Source organism: Nanorana parkeri, unplaced genomic scaffold, assembly GCF_000935625.1.
Source record: "Nanorana parkeri isolate BGI_ZX_2015 unplaced genomic scaffold, ASM93562v1 scaffold669, whole genome shotgun sequence".
Taxonomy (NCBI): Eukaryota; Metazoa; Chordata; class Amphibia; order Anura; family Dicroglossidae; genus Nanorana; species Nanorana parkeri.
The window spans coordinates 718,514-740,784 of NW_017306937.1; the positions used below are offsets into that span (position 1 = coordinate 718,514).

The 22,271-nt window shown below is 42.8% G+C and overlaps 1 protein-coding gene across 1 annotated transcript in view; it reads left to right on the top strand.

Annotated features, from left to right (window-relative positions):
- Positions 1 to 20,347, top strand: part of PRRX2 (paired related homeobox 2) — an 82,216-nt gene extending 61,869 nt beyond the window's left edge. The window contains exons 2-4 of the mRNA XM_018563516.1: positions 14,823 to 15,010; positions 17,196 to 17,371; positions 19,583 to 20,347. Coding sequence (XP_018419018.1) covers positions 14,823 to 15,010; positions 17,196 to 17,371; positions 19,583 to 19,733 — 515 coding nt within the window. The 3' untranslated portion in view covers positions 19,734 to 20,347. The remainder of the gene's footprint in view (positions 1 to 14,822; positions 15,011 to 17,195; positions 17,372 to 19,582) is intronic.
- Positions 20,348 to 22,271: the final 1,924 nt, after the last annotated feature.

Below are 22,271 nucleotides of genomic sequence, written 5' to 3' on the forward strand. Positions count from 1 at the left end.
TTTATAACATAGAGCCAAACTACGGCCCTCCAGCTGTGGTGAAACTACAAATCCCATGAAGCATCTCTCTCCGGAAGTCATGCCTGTGGCAGTCAGAATCTTGCAATGCCTCATGGGATTTGTAGTTCCACCACAGCTGGAGGGCCGGAGTTTGAGGAAGGTGTTCTGTTATTCTAACACACTTCCCGATAACATTGTTTGGGATAAGACTGCAGAGTGCGCTAAATGTGGCACAGCACTGGATTTCTCACAGGATCAACAGGTATTATTTTCAATTTATTGAACAGGTATAAGAAAATACTTTCTGGCTGGGGACAGGATGAGAGGAGCGACCCGCTCCCTCCCCCATTCCCCCATTTCCTCTTTCTTTCTCACTTTCCCCTCTTCTTTTCTCCCCCTCCAAACCCCCCCCCCCCACATCCACAATCATGAATGAACAAGAAGTGATGTAGATCACTTCCCATTCATTCATAATTGAGGATATAGTAAACATACTATGTCCTCAATTATTTACAAACACTCAGCGATCACTGATTTCTGAGTGTTTGTACTCGCTCCTCCATCCTGACAGCTGTCACAGGAGGCTGAGCGCGCGGTGCAGGGAGGAGAGCTCAGCCTCCTGTGACAGCACTGGATGTCTCCGCCCACACATCGCTCTGCCTATCTGTAACAGGAGGCTGAGGGGTGTGGGAGGAGAGACGCCGGCCCTTCACAGCGCTCTTGTCCTGCAGCACTCGGCCGCCTGTCACAGTTTCTCTCCTCCCCGCTGGGACACAGAGCAGCGCCTAGTGGAGTGGAGAGAAAGATGAATGCACCGCTGTATCGGCCAGAAAATGGCACTTTCGGCATGATGGCGAAAGTGCCATTTTCGGTCGATATGTTTCGGAGGCCGATATATCGGTGCATCCCTATATTTAACCTTTAAATCATTATTATTGATACTTACCTTTCTCCACCAGAAGCCAATTCACTGTATTTACAAGCTATTTCAGTGATATATTTAATGGCCCCAAAGGCTTACATATACTTTAGGCTCTGTTCACACATAGCGGTTTGAAATGCAGCACGGTTTTCCGTGCATCCATCCACGCGGCACGCAAATGCGCACATTATAACATACGTGCGGATTCCGCATATTTGCAGCTACTACTTTAGCTGGAACTCTCATAGACGCCCAGAATATCGCACTTGTACTTTTTTGTGCAATGTGCATTTTCGTGGCGCGCAGACAACGCGCGGGTGTGAACAAGCTACATTGGAATGTATTAGTTTTTATGTTTTGTCCAATTCCGTACGTAACTGTTAACGTGTCAATGAAGCCTTAGGTTGCCTTTTTTTTGTATCAACACAGCAGCAATAGCAGCCTTTCTTCAATAAATGTCCTCCTTGGTTTCATATCAGGAATTAGGTTATCACATCTTTGTAATACTAAACTCAGGAGTGCATTTAAGTACCTCATGTATTACCAAAAATGTATCTTATTTGTACATCACTTAGCTGTAGATCCTCAAATCATCTTTGAATTGGTGCTGACACTGTCCTGCCTTCTGGAGGGTGACTGCTTTTGTTCCCCATGGTCCATGTTTGTGTTGTAAAGTAGTCACTGCTCCAAACTCACTCATGTGATAGACTACAATCTCATGTTTAGTTTACTCATTTGTATTGAGATTGTAGTCCATCACGGGAGCAATCTTGGAGCGGTGACTACTTTACAACACACATAAAGACCATATGGAACAAAAGTAGCCACCCTCCAGAAGAAAGGACAGCGTCAGCACCACTTCAGAGTTGATTTGAGGATCTACAGCCGTAGTGATACACAAATAAGATATATTTTTGTTAATAGTTGGGGTACTTGAATGTATTTTTAAGATTTAAAGGAGAACTATGGGGTCAGGGCTTTTCCCCATAGTTCTCCTAAGGGTAACGGGAGGACACAAACTAGCGTCCTCCCATCACCCAAAGCTCAGTATACCGCGAGCTACAGCTCATGGTATACTGAGATGCCGCAGCCGGGACGGATCCCGACTTTGAGATCCACCCAGTTGTGAGATTGACAGCTGACTTTGCCTATCTAGAGGCAGAGCCAGCTGTACCCACCCCCTCCCCCATCCGTTCCCTGCAGGGAGCCGAGAGTGACAGTCACGGCTCTCTGCAGGGATAGATCGAGAAGTGAGCGAGCGACGGTATGTATTCACTCACTTCCCAATCTATTGAGCCACCCTTTGACAGTTTCATTGTCACAGGTCGGCTAGAACTATGAGGCTGAGTGATTTTCACTCGCCTCATAGTTCTCCTTTAACTCCTGAGGTTAGTGTCACGTTAAAATTAAAATGTTCCTCATTCCAATTTTTTTTAATCATGATATAACTACATGGCTATGGTAGATAGTAAGAACATGTGAATATTGGTTCCTGGATGCCTGTAGCAACCACTCGGAATCCATCTGTCATTAAAAGATTACATAATAAACACTAACAGCTCGTTTGACGCTGTAGGAACCTCTTTTTCTACCATATTCTTTTCTTTTTTTTTTACTGTGTTGTAAACTGGTAAAGTAAAGGAAATATTAAGGTGATTACCAAATTACCAATCCAAAATGAGCTTTTATTTATTCTAGCCTGTACTACATAAATGACGTTAATGACGTTAAAATTGAACTCAGCTTCCCATTTCCCTAGTTAGTATAGATCCGATCTGCTATGTTTATCTGACCCTAGCACGGAAAGTGCATATTATTGCTTTGTGGGTTTGATTTTATTGTGTGGTGTGTGTATACATGTTATACTTCCGCACCTGGGCTGGTGGGTATAGTTAGGAAACGAATTGCTTTAATTAGATGTTTTCTTAGGGACAGCCCTGACGGCTCTTGCTTTAAACTAATATTATTTGTTAACTCAGAGCTCCGGGGCCACACACACTGAAGTCTTTATCTCTTTTACCAACAAATCAAATCGCCAAACAATCTTTTTATTCCAAACATGTAACGTACAGCAGATTTTGTATTTCTGCATCACAGTGGAGAGAACAAGAGTGAGTCATCTTGAAATTTCCATGTGGAGTTCCAGTAAGTTAGTTTGGTCTACTGATATTATATGTTGTGATGCTGGACATCCTGAATGTTGTATCTTGCTGCCTTTTGGAATCACCGGAACTATCACATTTAGTAAGGAGATTAAGAAACCAAAGAAGATACCTGCTTGGGAGTCTTATTTTAACCTCTTGCCGTCCGCCCGTAGTAAAAAAAACGGACGGACAGCACTGCAGATGATATGGCTAGTTTGGTGGTTTTCCCCATATCATAATCCTACATTCTTACTAGGGATGCACCGATACTAGTATCGATATCAGTGCCGATTCCAAGTATTTGGGCGAGTACTCGTACTCGCCCAAATGCTCCGATGCCTAGCACGAGTACTTCCGGTATCAGGAAGCCGGGCAGCGCATCATTACACGCTGCCCGGGTTCCCGATTGGCCGGGAAGCGGCTCCATGCTCTCTCGTCGCCTCGTTAGGTAAGGTTACCTTACCTTAGTATGTGCAGCCTGTCACCCCCGGGGCCTCTCCAGCGAGAATGCGGCCTTCCTCCGGTACCCAGCCGGAGCCGTCTGGCTGGCCAATCAGGAAGCCAGGCTCTATGTAATGACGCGACGCCCTGCTTTCTGATTGGCCGGGAAGCTGGCTTCATGGTCCCTCGTCATCTCATGACGAGGGAGCATGGAGCCGGCCTCCCGGCCTCCTTGTGGTATACAAGTAGGACCCCCAATTGAGAATTATCTGGTCCCTGGGGATATTGTTCTGTACTTACAACTCTGATCAGTAGTGGATAAGAGTAATGAACTTCAGTCACTTGGAATATATTTTAAGTAGTTTTATTTAGGTTCTAGTGTTTGCTTCTGAAGCTCAGTCCATTACTCACCATCTCTGTGGGGGACACCTGCAGCTTTGGTTCCTCTAGACCAGAATAACGCTCAATTGCAGTCAGCATCTTAAGGACACCTCCCAGACAGGGAGATCCTCACAGCTTCCATACCCCTAGGCCTGTTGCCTAGTTTAGTGAATCAGTGTGGCATCCTCACAGGGGAACACTCTGGAGGGAAAGAACCTGTGCCAGGGAGTGCCTCAGATATTTAATAGCTCTCCCAGCATGCACAGCAGGCTCCCCAGACCTACTGATTGGCCAGGCAATAAACATCCTTCATGTGGAGTGTTATGTCTAGCACACCCTGCTGGTGGACACCCAACACAGCGTGTGACTAGAAATATTCACTGCACACTTAGAGAACACTAACCAGCACAGCTAAGCTGACTATTCTACCCTAACAGATCACAAAAGTGTAGGAGGAGAAATTGGAAAAATTCTAGATCCCTACATTTATAATTTACTTATATGGCACTATAAAGTTTGTGGGCCTCTTTCTCTGTATTATATTGTAGGTTTTGTTCTAGGGGGCCAATTTTATTTTCAGGTATTTCCATAAACCTGTTTGTTTTTGTTCTCATCTTTAAAAGCACTTTTTTTATTTTCTTTAGATCGCGGTCTTTTATGAAATGTACTTCTTTAGAAATACATGGATAAAACAGTTGGCAAATATACAAAATGACTACATACCTTAATTACCTTTATAACGTTCTAAATCTTTTTTTTATGAAGGGATTTGTCAATTGCGATGGGTCTTGTTGTCTTGCAGCTTGCATGGTGCTCTATTGCAGATCAACACTGTTGGACTTTGTGAAAGAGCATACAGTATGCATGTGTGTCCTTCACAAGAGCATCAGCATGTGTAATAGAGGTGCTGGAGGTACTGACAACCACACAGTAATGACACATTGCATGGTAGACTGGTGTCATGTGGGTCATTTTAGGACCTTTGAAAATACTCAACATGGTCCTGATATTCTGATCAATGGGTGCTTCTCCAACCTGTGTAACAGGATCATGGAGATTACATTGCGGCATGCTATATCTGTTACGTCACTCTGTGGTTCTCTAAACCACCTTAATCTCTTACTCTTTCCTTTGTCCACTGCAGCCTACTGTCAGTCTAAACATATATCAGGGAAACATTTAAAGCTGAACTCCAGACAGATATAAAAGACAAACATTAATGCAAATATATGTTCATTAATACCTAATGAAACTTTTTTATTTTAATGCAAGTAGTGTACGTGTGTGAATATGATTGGGGCAGGTGAAGCAGCACAAGGAGCCAATCAGCTGTGGAAATTATGATAGGAAAAGTGACAGAGAGGTCATGAGGCTGCACTTTTGCTTTTTGTTATCCACTTACAGGCTGGGGGAGGGACAAGACCAGTAAGTGTTACTTAACTGCAACAGATAAAAATAAGGTCCCCTGCCTTCCCAAGCTCTGCGGCAGAGCTGTGTATATCTTAGGACTGGTCACTATACAGTAGGTCTACTTTAATTCAAGTGTGCACTATGATTGGCTAGCTAGGTTTAAAATTAACCACACGCATTAAAATCTGCTACCAACTCTGTACAGTCTCCTTTCAGGTTACCAAAACTATGTAATATGGGGACCCCTCCCTAAGCAATTGTACTACATAGTAATCACCCTCTTACAGGTTTATTTTTCGTATGATTTTCCAGCTATTTCACCTCATTGAAATGCATACAGGCACATATTAGAAGTTGTTATTCCCTTGGTAAATGCTGCCAAGGTAGAAATACAACCAACAAGCTGGTATTCATCTTCAATATGCATTTCTATTATGAGCACTTGTGGGTTTTGTTATTTTTCTAATTGCAGCATGGTACTTGTGAACGAGCTTCCAGGAAACTGGAATATAATATTGCCATCTTCCTAAGTCAATGCCAAGTTGTCTATACTACTGCCTTCCTAAATCCCAGCCACGCTGTCTATTTCTCTTGGGCAAACACCATTTTTCTACTCCTTCTATATTTATTTTATTGATTCATTTCCAGTATTTATAAAGCACTAAAATAGAGAGTACATAGATCCATTCACACCAGTAGTTGCTGTCTTTGAAAGGAGCTCACAATCTAATGTTCCTGCCATCATCCTACACACACTACAGCCAGTCTGGGAGGAAGAAAAGTAACAGACTGGTATGTTTTTGGACCATGTTAAGAAGCCTAGTCAAACAAAGGGAGAATATGCAAACTACATGTGGATAGTGTTCCAGGTAGGGTTTGGAGCCATGAGCTACAAGGGTGTTATATAGAAAAGCAATGCCCCAAGTTTTGCCAATTTTTGTCAATTAGTTATTTTTGGGAAAGTTGTAGGACAGAGCTATTAACACATGGAGCATGTGGCCAACAAGTACAGAGAAAAACAGGAACATGAAGAGTACAACTAACAGCATTTAGAGTAATGATCTGCTAATGTCACACTGCCTACAGTCCATTAAAGGAGAACTATGAGGTGAGTGATTTACACTCATCCTCATAGTTCGAGCCGACGCGTGACAATGAAACTGTCACACGTCAGCTCAATAGATTCGAAAGTGAGTGAACGCATACCGTCACTCGCTCACTTCTCAATCATCACCCTGCAGAGAGCCATGACTGTCACTCACGGCTCCCTGCAGGGATTTCCCCTACCCTCTCCGATCCTCCAGAGCTGACTGCAGGAACGAATGGGGGAGGGGCGGGCACAGCTGGCTCTGCCTCTAGATAGGCAGAGCCAGCTGTCACTCATGCAGCTGGGTGGATCCAGACAGTAATGTCGGGATCCGTCCTGGCTGCCGCGGTCTCAGTATAGCCCCGAGCTGTGGCTCGCGATATACTGAGCTTTGGGTCAAGGGAGGATGCTAGTTTATGTCCTCCCGTGATCCTAAAGAGAGCTATGGGGAAAAGCACTTACCCCATAGTTCTCCTTTAAGTCCTTCCATAATAAGCTCCTGCAATTGCTGTATTCCAAACACAGTGTGGTAAACCATAGCAAACAATCAGCAACCTTCTCTCATTATCCTCTATGCTCAAATTGATTAAAGGTGAAATCTTACTGGTTACTACGAGTTGAGCTTCCTATAACCTCAAGAGTGTGATCCTATGGGCAAAAGTGATCTGACCAGCTGCGGGCACATACACTAAGGTACATATGGCTTGCTAATGGGGTTGGGTAGGGATAGGAGAGGCATACACAGATACCTCTGAAGCTGGCTTATCTCAGGGGAAACAGTAGCAGAGTGTCCAATCACTTAATACCCTCTGACGTGTTATCCAATGGCATCAGCAGGCTCCCAAATATATATCAGTTTTGAACTAGATAAGTGACTCTCATCTCTTGTCTTTGAGTACCTTCTCTGCATTATATTCCATATCAGCGCCAGCCTTGAAAAAATGTATGTATAGCCAAAACTATTTTTTTTCCAGTTTTAGATAGAGAATGAATAAGTAGAACCCTTTTCAGGTTTTTATTGTTGTCCGAGATTCACCTCTTTGTTGGTCCTGATGAGACAGACAGTGATGTGAGATCCAAAATTTTAGGGGGTTGTTCACAAAGCTGCCAAAGGCAGCCGAGTGAATAGCCGAGCCGAAATGAATTGAGCAGAACATCGTTTGGCTATTCACTTCAGCTCAGCACGGCTGATTTCAGCTGTACTTCGGCTAAAATCAGCCGTACATCAGCTGCGTTCAGCTGCCTTTGGTCAGCCGAACATGCTCTGCATCGGCTGAGCCGAAGCCCCAGCAGTTCACTCACTGCCAATCACCCCAATTCTCATAGGGCCCGAACGGCAGTGAGTGAATAGCTGAATGCCGCCGAGCACCATTCAGCTCGGCTATTCTGCCTGCTACCTCCGAGGTAGCAAGCAGCATAGAAACAAATGTAAACAGCACAGGACTGATAGAATAAAACAAATGATTATTGCACATGTTTATCAAAACAATATTTTCAATAAAAATACACTAAAATGATTAGTGCACACAAATACAACACAAATACAACATGACAACATAACAACATTTCCATTAAATCTAAAAGCCAAAACTGTATTGAGTCAATACAAGGGATGTACCAATACTAGATACTGAGTATTTGGTAGAAGTACTCGCCCAAATGCTCTGATACTTACCTCCGATACCGGAACTTTCAGTCAGAGGGAGATCTCCCTCTGACCGGCAGTGCCAAGGGAGCAGGGAGCTGGCTTCCTTTCCAATCAGGAAGCCGGGCAGTGGGTTTGACCTGCCTCCTAGCTTCCTGATTGGCTAGGAAGCTGGCTTCACGTGTTGCTAAGCAGCCTGGCTTCCTAACCAATCAGAAAGCCGGGCGGCACGTAATGACCTACCTCCCGGCTTCCTGATTGGTCAGGAAGCCAGCCTGCCTAGGAACAAGTGAATCATAGAAAAAGAAAAAAGGGTTCGGACTTTTAAGGTACTCCAAGGATCACACAAAACATATTTTGTTTTTATATAAAGTATAACAAATTTAATTTATAAACATATTTAAAAATACATGGTTTTAAAAGAAAGACAACACAAATTGCCTAAAAAAGACCATAGGATGTAGCCGCATCCTCCCACATTTGTATCTATATTACAATACTTGTTGCAGTTTAGGAACAAGTGAAGCCGGCTTCCTAGCCAATCAGGGGGCCGGGAGGCTGGTCATGATGTGTCGCACGGCTTCCTGATTGGCTAGAAAGCCAGCTTCACTTGTTGGTAGGCAGCCTGGCTTCCTGGCCAATCAGGAATCTGGACAGCACCTCATGACTCACCACCCGGCTTCCTGATTGGTCAGAAAGCCAGGCAGCCTCTGAAGCCAGTGTTCTTTCACTAGAACACTGGCTTCACAGGCAATCAGGAAGTCGGGCAACGGATCATGACTCGTCGCCCGACTTCACGATAATCGGGGCAAAGGCAGCGGTGCTCGGTACTTGGTATCGGCGTATACTGAAAAAAAAATATTGGTGTTCGTACTCGATACTGCAAAAACCGGTATTGGTGCATCCCTAGTTAATACATAACAAATATATGTACATTTTTAAATTGCGTTTTTTTGCAAAACGGTAAAAAATAGAAGGTACAGAAAGCTGTAAATAAACAACCCTCGAAACAAATGTAGCGTCCTCTATTATGTCGCTAATACATTTAGTGTTATATCTAGACTGTAGGCAGTCTGGATGCTGATTGCTCTGAGATCTGCAGGTTTCCCTAAGTCTGGTGGATTGATTGATTCTACCTGTTGCTTTATTGGGGCCACAGTATACAGAGTGGGAGGATCAATCCTCAGATTATGGATATGCATCTGACTTTGACCAATCCCTGACCAGGCTCACTCTGAGGTATGGCTTGAGGAAGGTGATAAACCTTCCAGAACTCTCTCTCCCCTGGAGTTTCTCCCTTGGAGGAGGTCTGTGCGCTGCAAGATGCTTGGCCTAGGCTTCAGCATGTGGCAGATGCTGGGGGCCCAGAGGCCTAAGATACTACTGAAAGGAAACCTGATTGAAGCTGGGCTGGAGGAAGAATCTACTTACTGAGGAGTGTCGTAGAGGAGCTGGTGAGAGCTGCCGCCTGGACCCTGTAAGAGATCCCTCACCCTATATCTAGATATTATACAGCCAGTTGGTGCAGTGTAAGTCTTGTGACTGTTCTCCTTCAGAGTCCTGGACTGTTCTTGGCCGTTCTCTGATGCTACATTTTATTCTGGTCGCTCTCATAGGACCTTTTGCTATCTGTTACTGCTGTTGCTAATAGTGAAGACACTGTCCTCTATTTTTGTTACTCGGGTATCCTGCAACCCAAACCCTCTCTCCTAGTTGATACCGAGCAATAAATGCTAAAAAGACCCTACGACTCGAGCCTGTTCTATCTTAAAGAGTTGGTGTTGCTGGAGCTAAGAAAAAGGGCTGGTGGCTAACAAACAGGTAGGAGAACCTAATTCATATCCAGCGGCTCCTTAGGGGGTGAGCACTACACAGTGTTTGGGGCTTCAGTGGCCACCCCCTATCTACAGCGCTCAGATATTGCATAAACTTGGAAGGACTTAAAGGGCAGCCTCACCGAAACCACTGCACCTCATATGAATTTGTGGATGACCAATCTTGGGATGGAGAGGAATATATTATCAATCTATTGTTACTTCAAGATAAGGCTGTAGATATCTGCTCAGTGTATACATACATTCTTGGCCAAAGTGACTCTGCATGTTCATGTCATGATTGATTTAGAGAATGGTTCTATAGCAATTGGATCTCTGGAGGATCTCTTATCAGTGGATGGCCTTACAGCAGGCAGCACTGCTTTAAGGCCTATGGAATAAAGCTTCATGGTCTTTGGTAGGAATCTCTATATTCTGTTTAGTACCCCAGATGAGACAAAGCTCTGGGTGACAGGCTGTGCCTCGTGTATAAAAAAAGAAAGTATTATGAATGAAGAACCCTGAGGGGGATTTATGGATTCATGAAAACTGCAAAAAAAGCAGCCAGTTTAATCTCATCAGAGGAAAGAGGAAACCTGTCTGGTGTAGGCTGTAGGCACCAGCTCTATTCATGCTCCAGTCATCAGACATAGCCACAACGACAACTAAGATTATACTTTTCTTTATCTAGCTTGCATTGAGAAAGGAGGGATGGGGCTGGTTGCTATGAGTAACACAGATATTTCAGACACTATCATATGGGAGGCCCCTTGTCATTTTTCTCTGCATGCTGGCTGTGAATAATACATAGCACATGTTAAGTGCAGACATCTGACACAGCTTTGCACAAACCTCCTGGGTAGCAAGATAAGAAGATGAGAGGGGAGTCTTTGCAGCCCTGCTTTATATCCCCTGATCCCTGAGGCACAATGTGAGGAGACAAACCACAAGGATTCATAAGACTGAGTGGCAGTTCAGGCATTGCTAAGGATAAAACAAAGTTCTGTGCTTTGCCAATGTAGAGCAAAACTACAGATTTTAGGGATGCACCGATATATCGGCCGCCGAAACATAACGGCCGAAAATGGCACTTTTGGCATAATGCCGAAAGGGCCATTTTGTGGCCAATACAGTGCTGCATCCATGTATTCTCTCCTCCCCTTCTTGGTGCTGCTCTCTGTCCCAGCGGGGAGAAGAGAAACTGTGACAGCTGGCCGAGCGATGCGGGAGGAGAGTGCTGTGAGGGGGCGGCATCTCTCTTCCCACACCGCTCAGCCTCCTGTGACAGATTGTGAGAGCGGAGACAGTCAGCGCTGTCACAGGAGGCTGTGCTCTCCTCCAGACCACTCGCTCAGCCTCCTGTGAAAGCATGTCAGAGAGGAGAGCGGGTACAAACACTCAGTAATCAGTGATCGCTGAATGTTTGTGCATAATAGAGGACATAGTATGGTTACTATATCCTCAATTATGAATGAATGGTAAGTGATCTACATCACCTCCTGTTCATTCATGATTGTGGATAAAGTAAACACACTAGGGGAGATTTATCAACACTGGATCAGAGAAAATCTAGAGAAGCTGTGTATGGCAACCAATCAGCTTCTCTCTTCAGTTTGTTTGGTTAAGATTTGAAAAAGAAAGAGAGAAGCTGATTGGTTGCCATGCACAGCTGCTAGAGTTTCAGGGGTCTATTCACTAAGCTGCCTAAGGATCTAGCCGTAGCTTCGGCCGATCCTTCGGCTAGCTTCGACCCCAGGACTCCTTCGGTTCAGATTGGCACTTTGTTAAATGACACTAAACTCAGGAGTTAAACCTCAAAATGCATTCAAGTACCCTAACTATGAACAAAAATGTATCTCATTTGTATATCACTCGCCTGTAGATCCTCAAGTAATCTCTGAATTGGTGATGACACTGTCCTTCCTTCCGGAGGGGGGCTACTTTTGTTCCCCATGGTCCCTGTGTGTGTTGTAAAAGTAGCCACCACTCCAAGCTCATTCACTAAAAAGCTCCAGGCTTGCTTCCATGATGGACTACAATCTCACGTTTAGTTTACTTATTTGTAATGAGATTATAGTCCATCACGTTAGCAAGCTTGGAGCGGTGGTTACTTTACAACACACACAGGGACCATGGGGAACAAAAGTAGCCACCCTCCAGAAGGAAGGACAGTGTCAGCACCAATTCAGAGATGATTTGAGGGTCTACAGCCGAGTGTTACACAAATAAGATACATTTTTGTTAATAGTTAAGGTACTTTATTGTATTTTTTAGATTTAACTCCTGAGTTTAGTGTCACTATAGTAAGGGGCAAGCTTGCAATCTACCCTGAGAGTGCCTCCATGGCCAGTAAATGCGGGGCGGATGTCGGGTGGCAGAGCTTTGTCCTGAGTTCAGGGAAGTAGGGCTCCTCGTAAAGAAGAGGCACAAAGAGAAGGGTTTCTGGCTAATAAAGGAAATATAAGCAGCTTGAAATGTCTGCTGTTAGACAGGATTTTAATTTTTAAACACATGCTGGAAGATTCACTTTGGATTGCTGAAAGGTTCCCTGTAGCTTTGCTAAATACTCTGATCTCAGTGGTGTATATGAAGGGCTTATTCAGATACCTCTACTTGGTTCATGGCCCTTGGGGAACTCATTTTGACCCTGCTTCGAGAATGGTCGTCGCTTCCCCCTTTATTGCCAAGATTGAATCATCATCATGATGTGTTTATTAGCTATGTCTACATGTTATTAATAGTTCTTTTATATAAGCAAACTTGTGTTTTAGCTTTATTGGCCCTTGAAAGACACACAGGGTACAAAATGATTGCAGTTTGCTTTTTTTTTTTTTTTACAGTGCCTTTAAATGCATTTATGTTACAAGCCAGGATATAGCGTGGTACAGGAAATGAATGCGCTCTGGCTACAGCTCAAATTTCATCTTAATTTTCTTCTATTTTCGGGAAACAAAGAAAACCCGAACCTTTTTGTTGTGGGATTCCATGAGCCAGGTCTCCTGCCCTCTACTTGTAGAAATAAAAAAAGTTTTTGTCTATTGCTGCTTTCAGTAAATGAGACTTTAGTGATGAGTAATCTATATGAGGGTCTCATAGGTTCACACCTTGCAAATTGTTTTGAAATGATAAATAGGTGTCAAAGCATTTAGACAAAACACACACAATGCATGTACGATTGTGACAATTAGAGAAAAATGTGTATAAGTATGTGTAAGTATAAAGTTTTTTTTTTGCTATAACAGGGATAAAACAATCGTTCCTGCCCCCCGAAAGAAAATCAGATCATTCCTGGATCAACATTCTACAATGCTATTTCTTCTAAATATTAGTAGTCATTTACCTTTCATGCTTTTAAGGTGCCCATACACCTTACAATTTATCTGCCCTTTCTGTGTGCTTAGGTTAAAGCTCATTTCCTCCAATCCCAAAGAGTCCAATCTTGTCTTTTTCAGCGACCGTTAAGTGAACAGCTTTTCAGTTAGTTTGCTGTATGAAGCATTTATATATTTATACAAGGTATTCCCTCTTAATCACCATCTTTTCTTCTTTTATACTCATGGTTGAAAATAAACAGAAATAATTTACTGGCTAGACTCAAATATAAAATTAGGAGAAAAACAGTTTGATGTTTGGTATATTTATACTAAATGGTATATTTATTGATACCTATGATCAAAAAGTGAGACAGTTATGGAGGAATCATGGACATTGTGATTTGTTTTATTGCACTAAACATACCATACCATCAGGGGCAGGGGCATATCTGCCGCGAGGCAAACAAGGCGTTTGCCTGGAGCGGCAGATTCCCTATCCCGTCTCCTCTGTCACTGGGCCCCACCTCCTCGATCGCTGGGCCCGCCTCCCCATCGCTAAGACCTGCCTCCTCGATCGCTGGGCCCTGCCTCCTCCATCGCTGCCGACGACGGGCCCAGCCACCTCCTCCGAAGCTGCTGATTGTCATCGACTCAGCATCTGTGAGGAGGTACGCGCCGCTGCATATGTGAATGGCTGCGTGTTTCTCCTCACAGCCGCCAGTGACAGCCAGCAGCCTGAAATGCCATAGCGACCCAGGCGGCCCGCACGGCATCAGGGGGATGTCCTGGCTGGGGCCCCCATAGCGGCCACCTGGGTCGCTATGGTGATTGTTACGCCACTGCTTACCATCTTGTCTTGAATTGTATTGTGATTGTAATGTCTTCCTTATATTGTAAAGCGCTGAGCAAACTGTTGGCGCTATATAAAACCTGTATGATAATAATAATAATACATGGACAGTAAAAGTCCACTTGGAAGCATATCCAAAGATATAAACAAGCATTTGCATATATTGTAATTTACCAGACGCTAGATGTTATTGCTGCATTAGTTTTTATTTTTCTCAGGGTTTTTCCCCTTTATTTTCACCATTGGGATTCTGCCAGTTACATATTACCTGTCCTAGAGTGACAACGCTCACTCAATGCACTGTATGTATGGAGCAGTATTCTCTTCTCCATATCACAGGAAGGGTTCTGCAGTCTATAAAGAGAACGAGAAAGAAAACTCATGGATAAGAGTGAAGCACAACAGAGAGCGCAGAAAGCTATTATCTTAAAAGTTTCTGGCAGGATCTAAATGTATTTTTGAACTTAGGGAACAGATATAACAAAAACCTTTCAACAATATATGTACCAGGCCAAATGGATGCAAATAAGTTATTTACCAGGGTTTACACAGACTCACTTTACATAGAAGTAATGCTTTACACTAGGTGCAAACTTAGCTTACTTTTACAATGATGCCTATCAGTACTGAGAAAAGAAAAATAATCTATAAAAAAGCTGGTACTTGTGTGGTCCTAATACAAAGTCTCCAGGATTTTGACCCTAATTGACGGTGGTGCTGTGGCGAATGCTATAATGTACTATTGTGGTGGGGAAAATGGCTCCTTGGTCAGCCTCTGCACTCCATAATGCAGTTTATATTTTTTTTGTTCTAGGTGAGAGCTCTATTTCTGGTTGTGCAAAAAGTGCGCGGATTAAGAAAAAGCAGAGAAGGAACAGGACTACCTTCAACAGTAGCCAACTTCAGGCCCTGGAGAGAGTGTTCGAGAGAACCCACTACCCAGACGCTTTCGTACGAGAAGATTTGGCAAGAAGGGTTAACCTGAGCGAGGCCAGAGTACAAGTAAGAATTTCACGTCTTTAAATACTTATAAGCATAAAAATAATGTAAGCATTTCCCATCACAATTAACTTTTAATTATTACACTGAGCCAAGAGAGGGACTTCTATAAATATATGTCTGTCCCTATTGGAGTGGTGCTGCTCTTCTTCTCTTTGCTTTTTTCATTCAATTATTCTCATTGCTCTTGAAAAAGTTAGGCTGATTGTCAGAGACTCCTCTACCTGATGACCAGCTGAAATGGCCAGCACCCTTGGGGACAATGTAGACCGAGCGAAGACAGACACTATACATCTGCTTATTGCTAGGTTTGATTGGCTGATAGTCAACTGTATGGCAGCAACCATCACTGGGAGGATGTGGCAATTAAACTACATGCCCAGTTCCCCACCCTATTGCACCCTCATAGGGCAAGTTGTCTCAGGCGCACACCAGACAGCCCAGGTTCTACAAGAACAATGCAGGTCAGCAGGCTCTCGTGAATATAAGGAAAACATCAATTTACTAGGGGCAGGATTTAAAAATGAGCTGAAAGGTTTAGTGCAATAATGAATAAGATATGATTTTCTCTTCAAAGGATCAGTCCATTAAATGTTCAATGCGGTTTATAAATAAATAGTTATTTGTAACTTTTGCAGATATATATGTAAATGTTTTAAGTACAAAAACCAAATAAACTTGGAATAACATTTTTACTGTTTGTAAGAAAGGAAAGTAATAAGTACAGCTGACTTCCTGTTTAATAACCCCATTGGTAGCCTCTTTCAGCTCAAACTATATTTTGCTTCAGTGGTGTTGAAATAGGGGTAGTGGAGGTTGCTTTTGCAACTAGACCAGTGCTCCTGTGGAGGCCTATTGGGCCTACCTAGTCATATTCAAATGCGCTCTCTGTTACCATCAACCTAGCTAGAGCAAGTATGCAACTAAATGACTTTGAAGGCAAAGGGAAACTACTTTGCAAGTTGGGGGGGAGGGGGGTTATAGGATTGGGAATAGGTGCAGAGCAGGCGTTATGTGGGGTATGAGTTTTATGCAGAAGATAATGTGGTGGAAATGTTAGTTGTATGGGAAGTTTTAGGGGTGGAGGATGATAAGTATGGATTAGTGAGTACAAGATTGACACTCAGGGTTCCTGCCTCATATCTTGCATCGGGGTCCACGTGTGTCAAAGTATGGAATGAAGTAGGGAGTAGGTGAGCAATCAAACTATATTAAAGCATACACCCACCTGCATGGTATTTTTAAATAGAGCCCCCTCCCAGAATAAAAAAAGGCATCTGCCAAACTATTCTCTTTCTCTCCACACTACTTCAGTGCCCTCCAAGCCCTCCTCCTTGGTCTGGCACCAGTCACCTTCTGGGATGACTGGCGCTACTGTACTGTAACCCATATCATCCAATCAGAATTCAACATTAACATATCCACAGCTTGGAATTAACAGACTGATGAGATTGGAATGGGTGATGCTGGTATTTATTTGCTATGCTTCCCTTTATACTTTATGCAGTCTGCTTTGAAAAATATAATGATTTCGGTTGATTTTTCCTAGTGTTATTTGTTATGCACAGCCTCAAGTTCAGAGATTCCCATCCTTTGACTCAATGGGGTTGATTTACTAACCTTATAAACACACCACGAACATGTATACACCTCTGTAGTGTGTTCCCTCCCAGCATTATCTATGGGTGGAATCTAAACACCTTTGTAGTGTGTACACCCCCAGCAGGTGTGTTGTGCAAAGCCCTGCATGAATTTGCAAGGTGATGTTGTGTAAATTAGCTCTATGTTGTGTTGCTTGCGTTGATGAATGCAGGAATGTAAATGCATGAGCTAACCATTTTTGTCTAAACTGTGAAGCAGCATTATATATGCATCATGTGCATGATTTTTCCATATATGGCATTAGTGGAAATATGCTTTTAGAGACTTTTTGGTTGATAAATAAGTTTTGCTGTGTAAAAATCACACGCACCTAGTGCGTGCGTGTGTTTAGGTTAGTAAATCACCCCCAATTGCTCATCACATGACCATTGCTTACTGGGATGCATATCAGAGGTACCATGTGGCTCTTGATCCATAGCTTGGGGAAAGTTGCTCAATGTGTACAGTTCAGTTCAATCCTTACTTAGATGTTACATAATAAAGGATTTCTAAAACACTCTGTAACAGTTTGTTGTCCTTTTTTTAGGTGTGGTTTCAGAATAGGCGAGCCAAGTTCAGAAGGAATGAGCGAGCCATGCTGGCCAGCCGATCGTCCTCCCTGCTAAAATCATACAGCCAAGATCCCCTTATAGAGCAGCAGATCAGCCCTCGACCAACCAGTCTGGCCCCGGAATTTATGTCCTGGAATTCTAACAGCTACAGGTGACATAAGATTGTACTTTCTGGTGTATGTAATTAAATTGCACAGAGATCAAAGTGTAAAATCCATAGCAAGCAATGAGTAGCCACTGTACTTGTCCATTAACTAGGCCATGGTCTTCAATTGGTTACTGTACTGTGTTTTGCCCCTTGCACTATTTATTGAATAATCCTGCATGGATGGTGATTATATAACCATATCTGCAATCAAAGTATGATCTGGATTTTATTTTATAATAAGCTAAACTTATTGCCCACCAGCAACCAAACAGATATAAACATTGTCACCAATTTCCATTTTCCAGTGCATTTGTTATTACCGATGGTGGACTTGAATATACAGTTTTTTTTATTCTAAGCACTGCTGGTCACATACAGTACATTACAATATTATAGTTTAATCTCTGTACACTCACCTTTAAATTTGTCAAAAACTAACAGGGTTATTCACAAAAGGGTGACGAGTTTGGAGACGGCAGGAGAAGTGAACAATCTACGACAAAATAGCTGATTTGGAAAGATTCTCCAATTCAGCTCACTTTCCAGATCAGCTATTTTGTCCTAGATTGTTCATTGTTCATTGTGCTACTGGTAGATAGATACCAATAAAATTACATGAATATTTATTTAAAAGAAAAATAACCTAGCTCTGTAAGTGGAAAAGGGGGTACAGGGCTACATATCATGTACTACGGATCATTTAACCCATTCATATTAGCAGAGGATAATTGTAAATCTATTGTTCAGTGCACTCTATATGTAGTATATAGTACATGTACATATAGAGTGCCTGCAACAATACATTTACAATGATCCTCTGCTAACATGAATGGGTTAAATGATCCATAGTACAGGGCTACATACAGATCATTTAATACATTCATGTTAGTATAATTGTAAATGTATTGTCTGCACTGTATTAGCAGTATATAACCCCACTGCGGGATTCACTCTCTCCATTCCTGCTAGTGATCATTGTTATCAGGACAGAAAGTGAAGGAAAATCACTGGATCCCAAATAATGAGGAAATCTTCCAGTGAAGACACTTATTATGGTGACAACTATCTGAAAGAGTATTTACCTCAATTTAGAGAGATCTGCTCTTACTTCCTGTTGTGTCTCAAGACAAAAAAAACAAAAACATCACAATGGGACAATGACAGCAAAAAACTAATTTTAGAGAATTTTTTTAAGCATTTCCTACTCAGGAGAATGAAGAGAACATGGGGTTGATACGGTGACTATGGATATTGCTTGTATAACAGCGAGCACTGGGAAGTTGAGATCTTTAATGAAGATAAAGTTCAGGCACAGCCGCTTAAATATGAATGTTAAATTTGTTCATACTCTCTTAAATGTAATAATCATATCTTTCTAATTAATAAAGTAAGCCATTATTAATTAGAATTAGGCTGATTATTTATCTATTTTTGGTTGGAGTATAACTTCTTTTTCCACCTTACTGTTTCTTACGGAGGTGGTATTTCTACATGTATGCTTAAAGGAGAACTATGAGGTGAGTGATTTCCACTCACCTCATAGTTCTTGCCGACCTGTGACAATGAGACTGTCACAGGTTGGCTCAGTAGATCGGGAGGTGAGGGAACAGATACCGGCGTTCGCTCACCTCTTGATCCTGTCACGGCTCTCTGCCGTGACAGGGGAGGGGCTGGATTCCCCGCTCCGATCCGCCAGCGCTGACTGGCGTAACGGACGGGGGAGGGGGCAAGTACAGCTGGCTCTGCCTCTAGATAGGCAGAGCCAGCTGTCACTAATGCAGCTGGGCGGATCTCGACATCGATGTCGGGATCCGCTACGGCGTCTCAGTATATACTGAGCTTAGGGTAACGGGAGGACGCTAGTTTGTGTCCTCCCGTTACCCTAAGGAGAACTATGGGGAAAAGCCCTGACCTCATAGTTCTCCTTTAAATATTAACATCCTTCTAAAAATTCTAGTTGCTTGGCTGTCTGGGTTGAGTTACTGACCTGGAGCAATGAAGCCAAAACTCATGATCTGCATACTTGTTCCTGGTGAGCAGCTCAGAAATGACTGAAGCAGCTGATTCAGTATGACAGCCAGGTATCTAGAATTTGTTTTAAAGGAGGTTTCAACATTGGTACCCTGTATATTTTTTCCCCAGCATATTTCTTTAAAAATGGATTTTGTATTTGACATTTATGACTGAACACTGTCCTTTTGTTTATTCCAACAGCGCCGCTTTGCCGCCCTACAATCCAAACACCACCTCTGCACCAAACACAATGCCCACCCAAGGAGTCAACATGGCCGACAGCATCGCCAGCCTTCGCCTTAAAGCCAAGGAGTTCAGTCTGCACCACAGCCAGGTTTCCACTGTTAACTGAAGCCTGGCAGGATAGATGGGAGACTATTTCCAAGCCACGAGGCGAGGGGTGTGCTGGACATGCCACAGTTGAGCCTATGGCCACCAGCAACAACAACAAAAATGTTAAGACTGTGGCTCCATTTTGAAGCTCCTGATATTGCAAGAAAGACACTGTGATGTATCTGACAATCAGATCGGAGTCCAGTCTCCAGATCATGCAGCCGCAATATGGCCTCCCCACCGCTAATAAGCCATATTGTATAAAAAGATACATGTGAGTTGGGCAACAGCCAAGGTCCAAACATCCTGGACAGGACCCTCGATCCGTACAAAAACATTTGACTTGTGACTGTAGATATTTCATAGCTAGAATTTCACACAGTAATCAATATTTTGCTCCATGTTGTCCTATCATTCCTTGTATGCCTCCTCACCATTTCTGTTTGTTGTCTAGGCTTCCCCTTTTTTTGGTACGCGCTGTATATATGTAGATACATAACGTGCCTTGTATATATGTCCTTTTATGCCATTCTCCCAAACCTTAATTGAGTGTTAGACTGGGCCCATGTCTGGATCTCTACTTTCCCTTGTCCTTTGATATTCTGACCGTGATGATGTCACAAAAATGACCAGAATTCCGTGATACTCTTATTATATCACCTATGTCCTGTTTTTTGTAGAGTGCTGAAAAAGGTGTTTTAGTAAAAAAACAGCCTGTACCGTCTTATCTTTCACATTTCAAAACTAGGAAGGATAGTCAGAATCTGACTTACTGGTTACTTTATGCAAGGCAACCCTGTCTGAAATAGTTTTCTCAGATGTAGCGATCAACAGTGCTGGATTTCCCACAAGACCAACCAAGGCCCGGTCTCGGGGCAGCTGGGAGTAGAGGGGCAGCAGGGGTGTGGAATTCCTATCTCCTGACGCCCAGGACATGCAGTTCCGGGCGCCGGGGGGGTAGTTGTTTTCTACATTTAGTCCTGCTTTGGGCAATGTAGATGTAAATGTACAGCGGTGAAGCAGCCGCTTGTTTTGTACAAGTGATCTCAGCGACGTCGCCGAGATCACTTGTATGCAGCCTGTATACAGGGGGGGCGCATTGAGGAACCTGGCATTGGGGCAGCAGAGAGAGTAAATCCAGCCCTGGCGATGAATGGGACCGTGACCAACATTTCTTTTTTCTTACACATGGAATTGTACAACTTCACAATACACCCATCCCAATACCATGACAAAAGATGGATGTGGCCCTTTATTGGAGTTCTTTAAAACAATGTAAATTTAATTTTAGCCTTTTTAATAAACCAACAGAAAAAACATATTTGCTCTTTACCCACAAAGATGGATGACAATGCCCCCAACAAGGACAGCTGCAACATAGGGAAGATGGGAGGCAAGATGACAATTTGATTGAAGTTCACAACAGCTGGTGGTTGATAGGGATACATAATGAGCCACCGCTCTCATTGGATGTTAATTTTCCTGGTGTACTGTCATCCTCCAATCATCTTTATGCTCTCTCTTGTGCTCTTTTAATTTTTAGAAAATATGCATTTAATCTAATTACCATTCATTTATGTTGCAGCGTGTAGATGTGAACTTGCCACATAGGAATGAATGTCTAGAGATATAGAGGTGTCTGTTTCATGTCATGTAATTTCAGGGCTGTCCCTTCAAAGCCAACAAACTGTACAAGAATTTATTTTAGCCTATCTTGTTTACACAGCATGTATCTAAAGGCAAAACAATTTGCATATTTTTTTTTTCATTTTGCTTAAAGAAAGGTAATACCTATAGATACAACAGGACGTTAGAGGAAATGTATTCAAACTTGGGGGAAATTCCTTCTCATGTGTCCCCAGAACAAATAGATTAATATTCTTGTTTTGGTGACAACTTTAATTTAATCCTGATGGTAATGGTCACCAGGATCAATAGAGGGGTGAATGGACACAAGCAGCTATAGAAAGTTGACAGAGGTTTTAATCCTTCCCTACTGCATCCCAGAAATGTTTTGACTTAAGATACACTTTAGGCACTACTACATTGTTGCCTGAATAGTAAACAGATTTAGAAATGCTTTGTTGTGCAAAGTTGTTCATTAAATGTAAGTTACAGCAACTTATTGTTTGAACCAACCAATTAAATTCCGTGTGGCTAGAAACGAACAAACTGAATATTTAATTGGAATTCTGACTGCTTTAAAGTAAACCTGTACCTGAGATCAATACTGAACTATTAAGTAGCATGCATGTAAGGACAGCCCATACAGCTATAACGTTTTCCCTTCCCCCTGCTAACCCCTGATCCAAGCAACCAATAAGCTCACCAGAAGCTACAAAAATACCTTTCTGGAGCTTCCATTTTGCTAGAAGGATGCTACCTCTAGGTCTGAGCAGCCGCTGGGATACATGTTCCAGTAGAGGGATTGCTTGACTGCCTCTATTGGAACAGTCAATCCGTGCCTTCACTCAAATCCCACCCCCAGCCATGGATCAGACCCAGAAGTAGCCTACAGGTAAGAAGAACAAAATGGAAGCTTCAGAAAACTGAAACC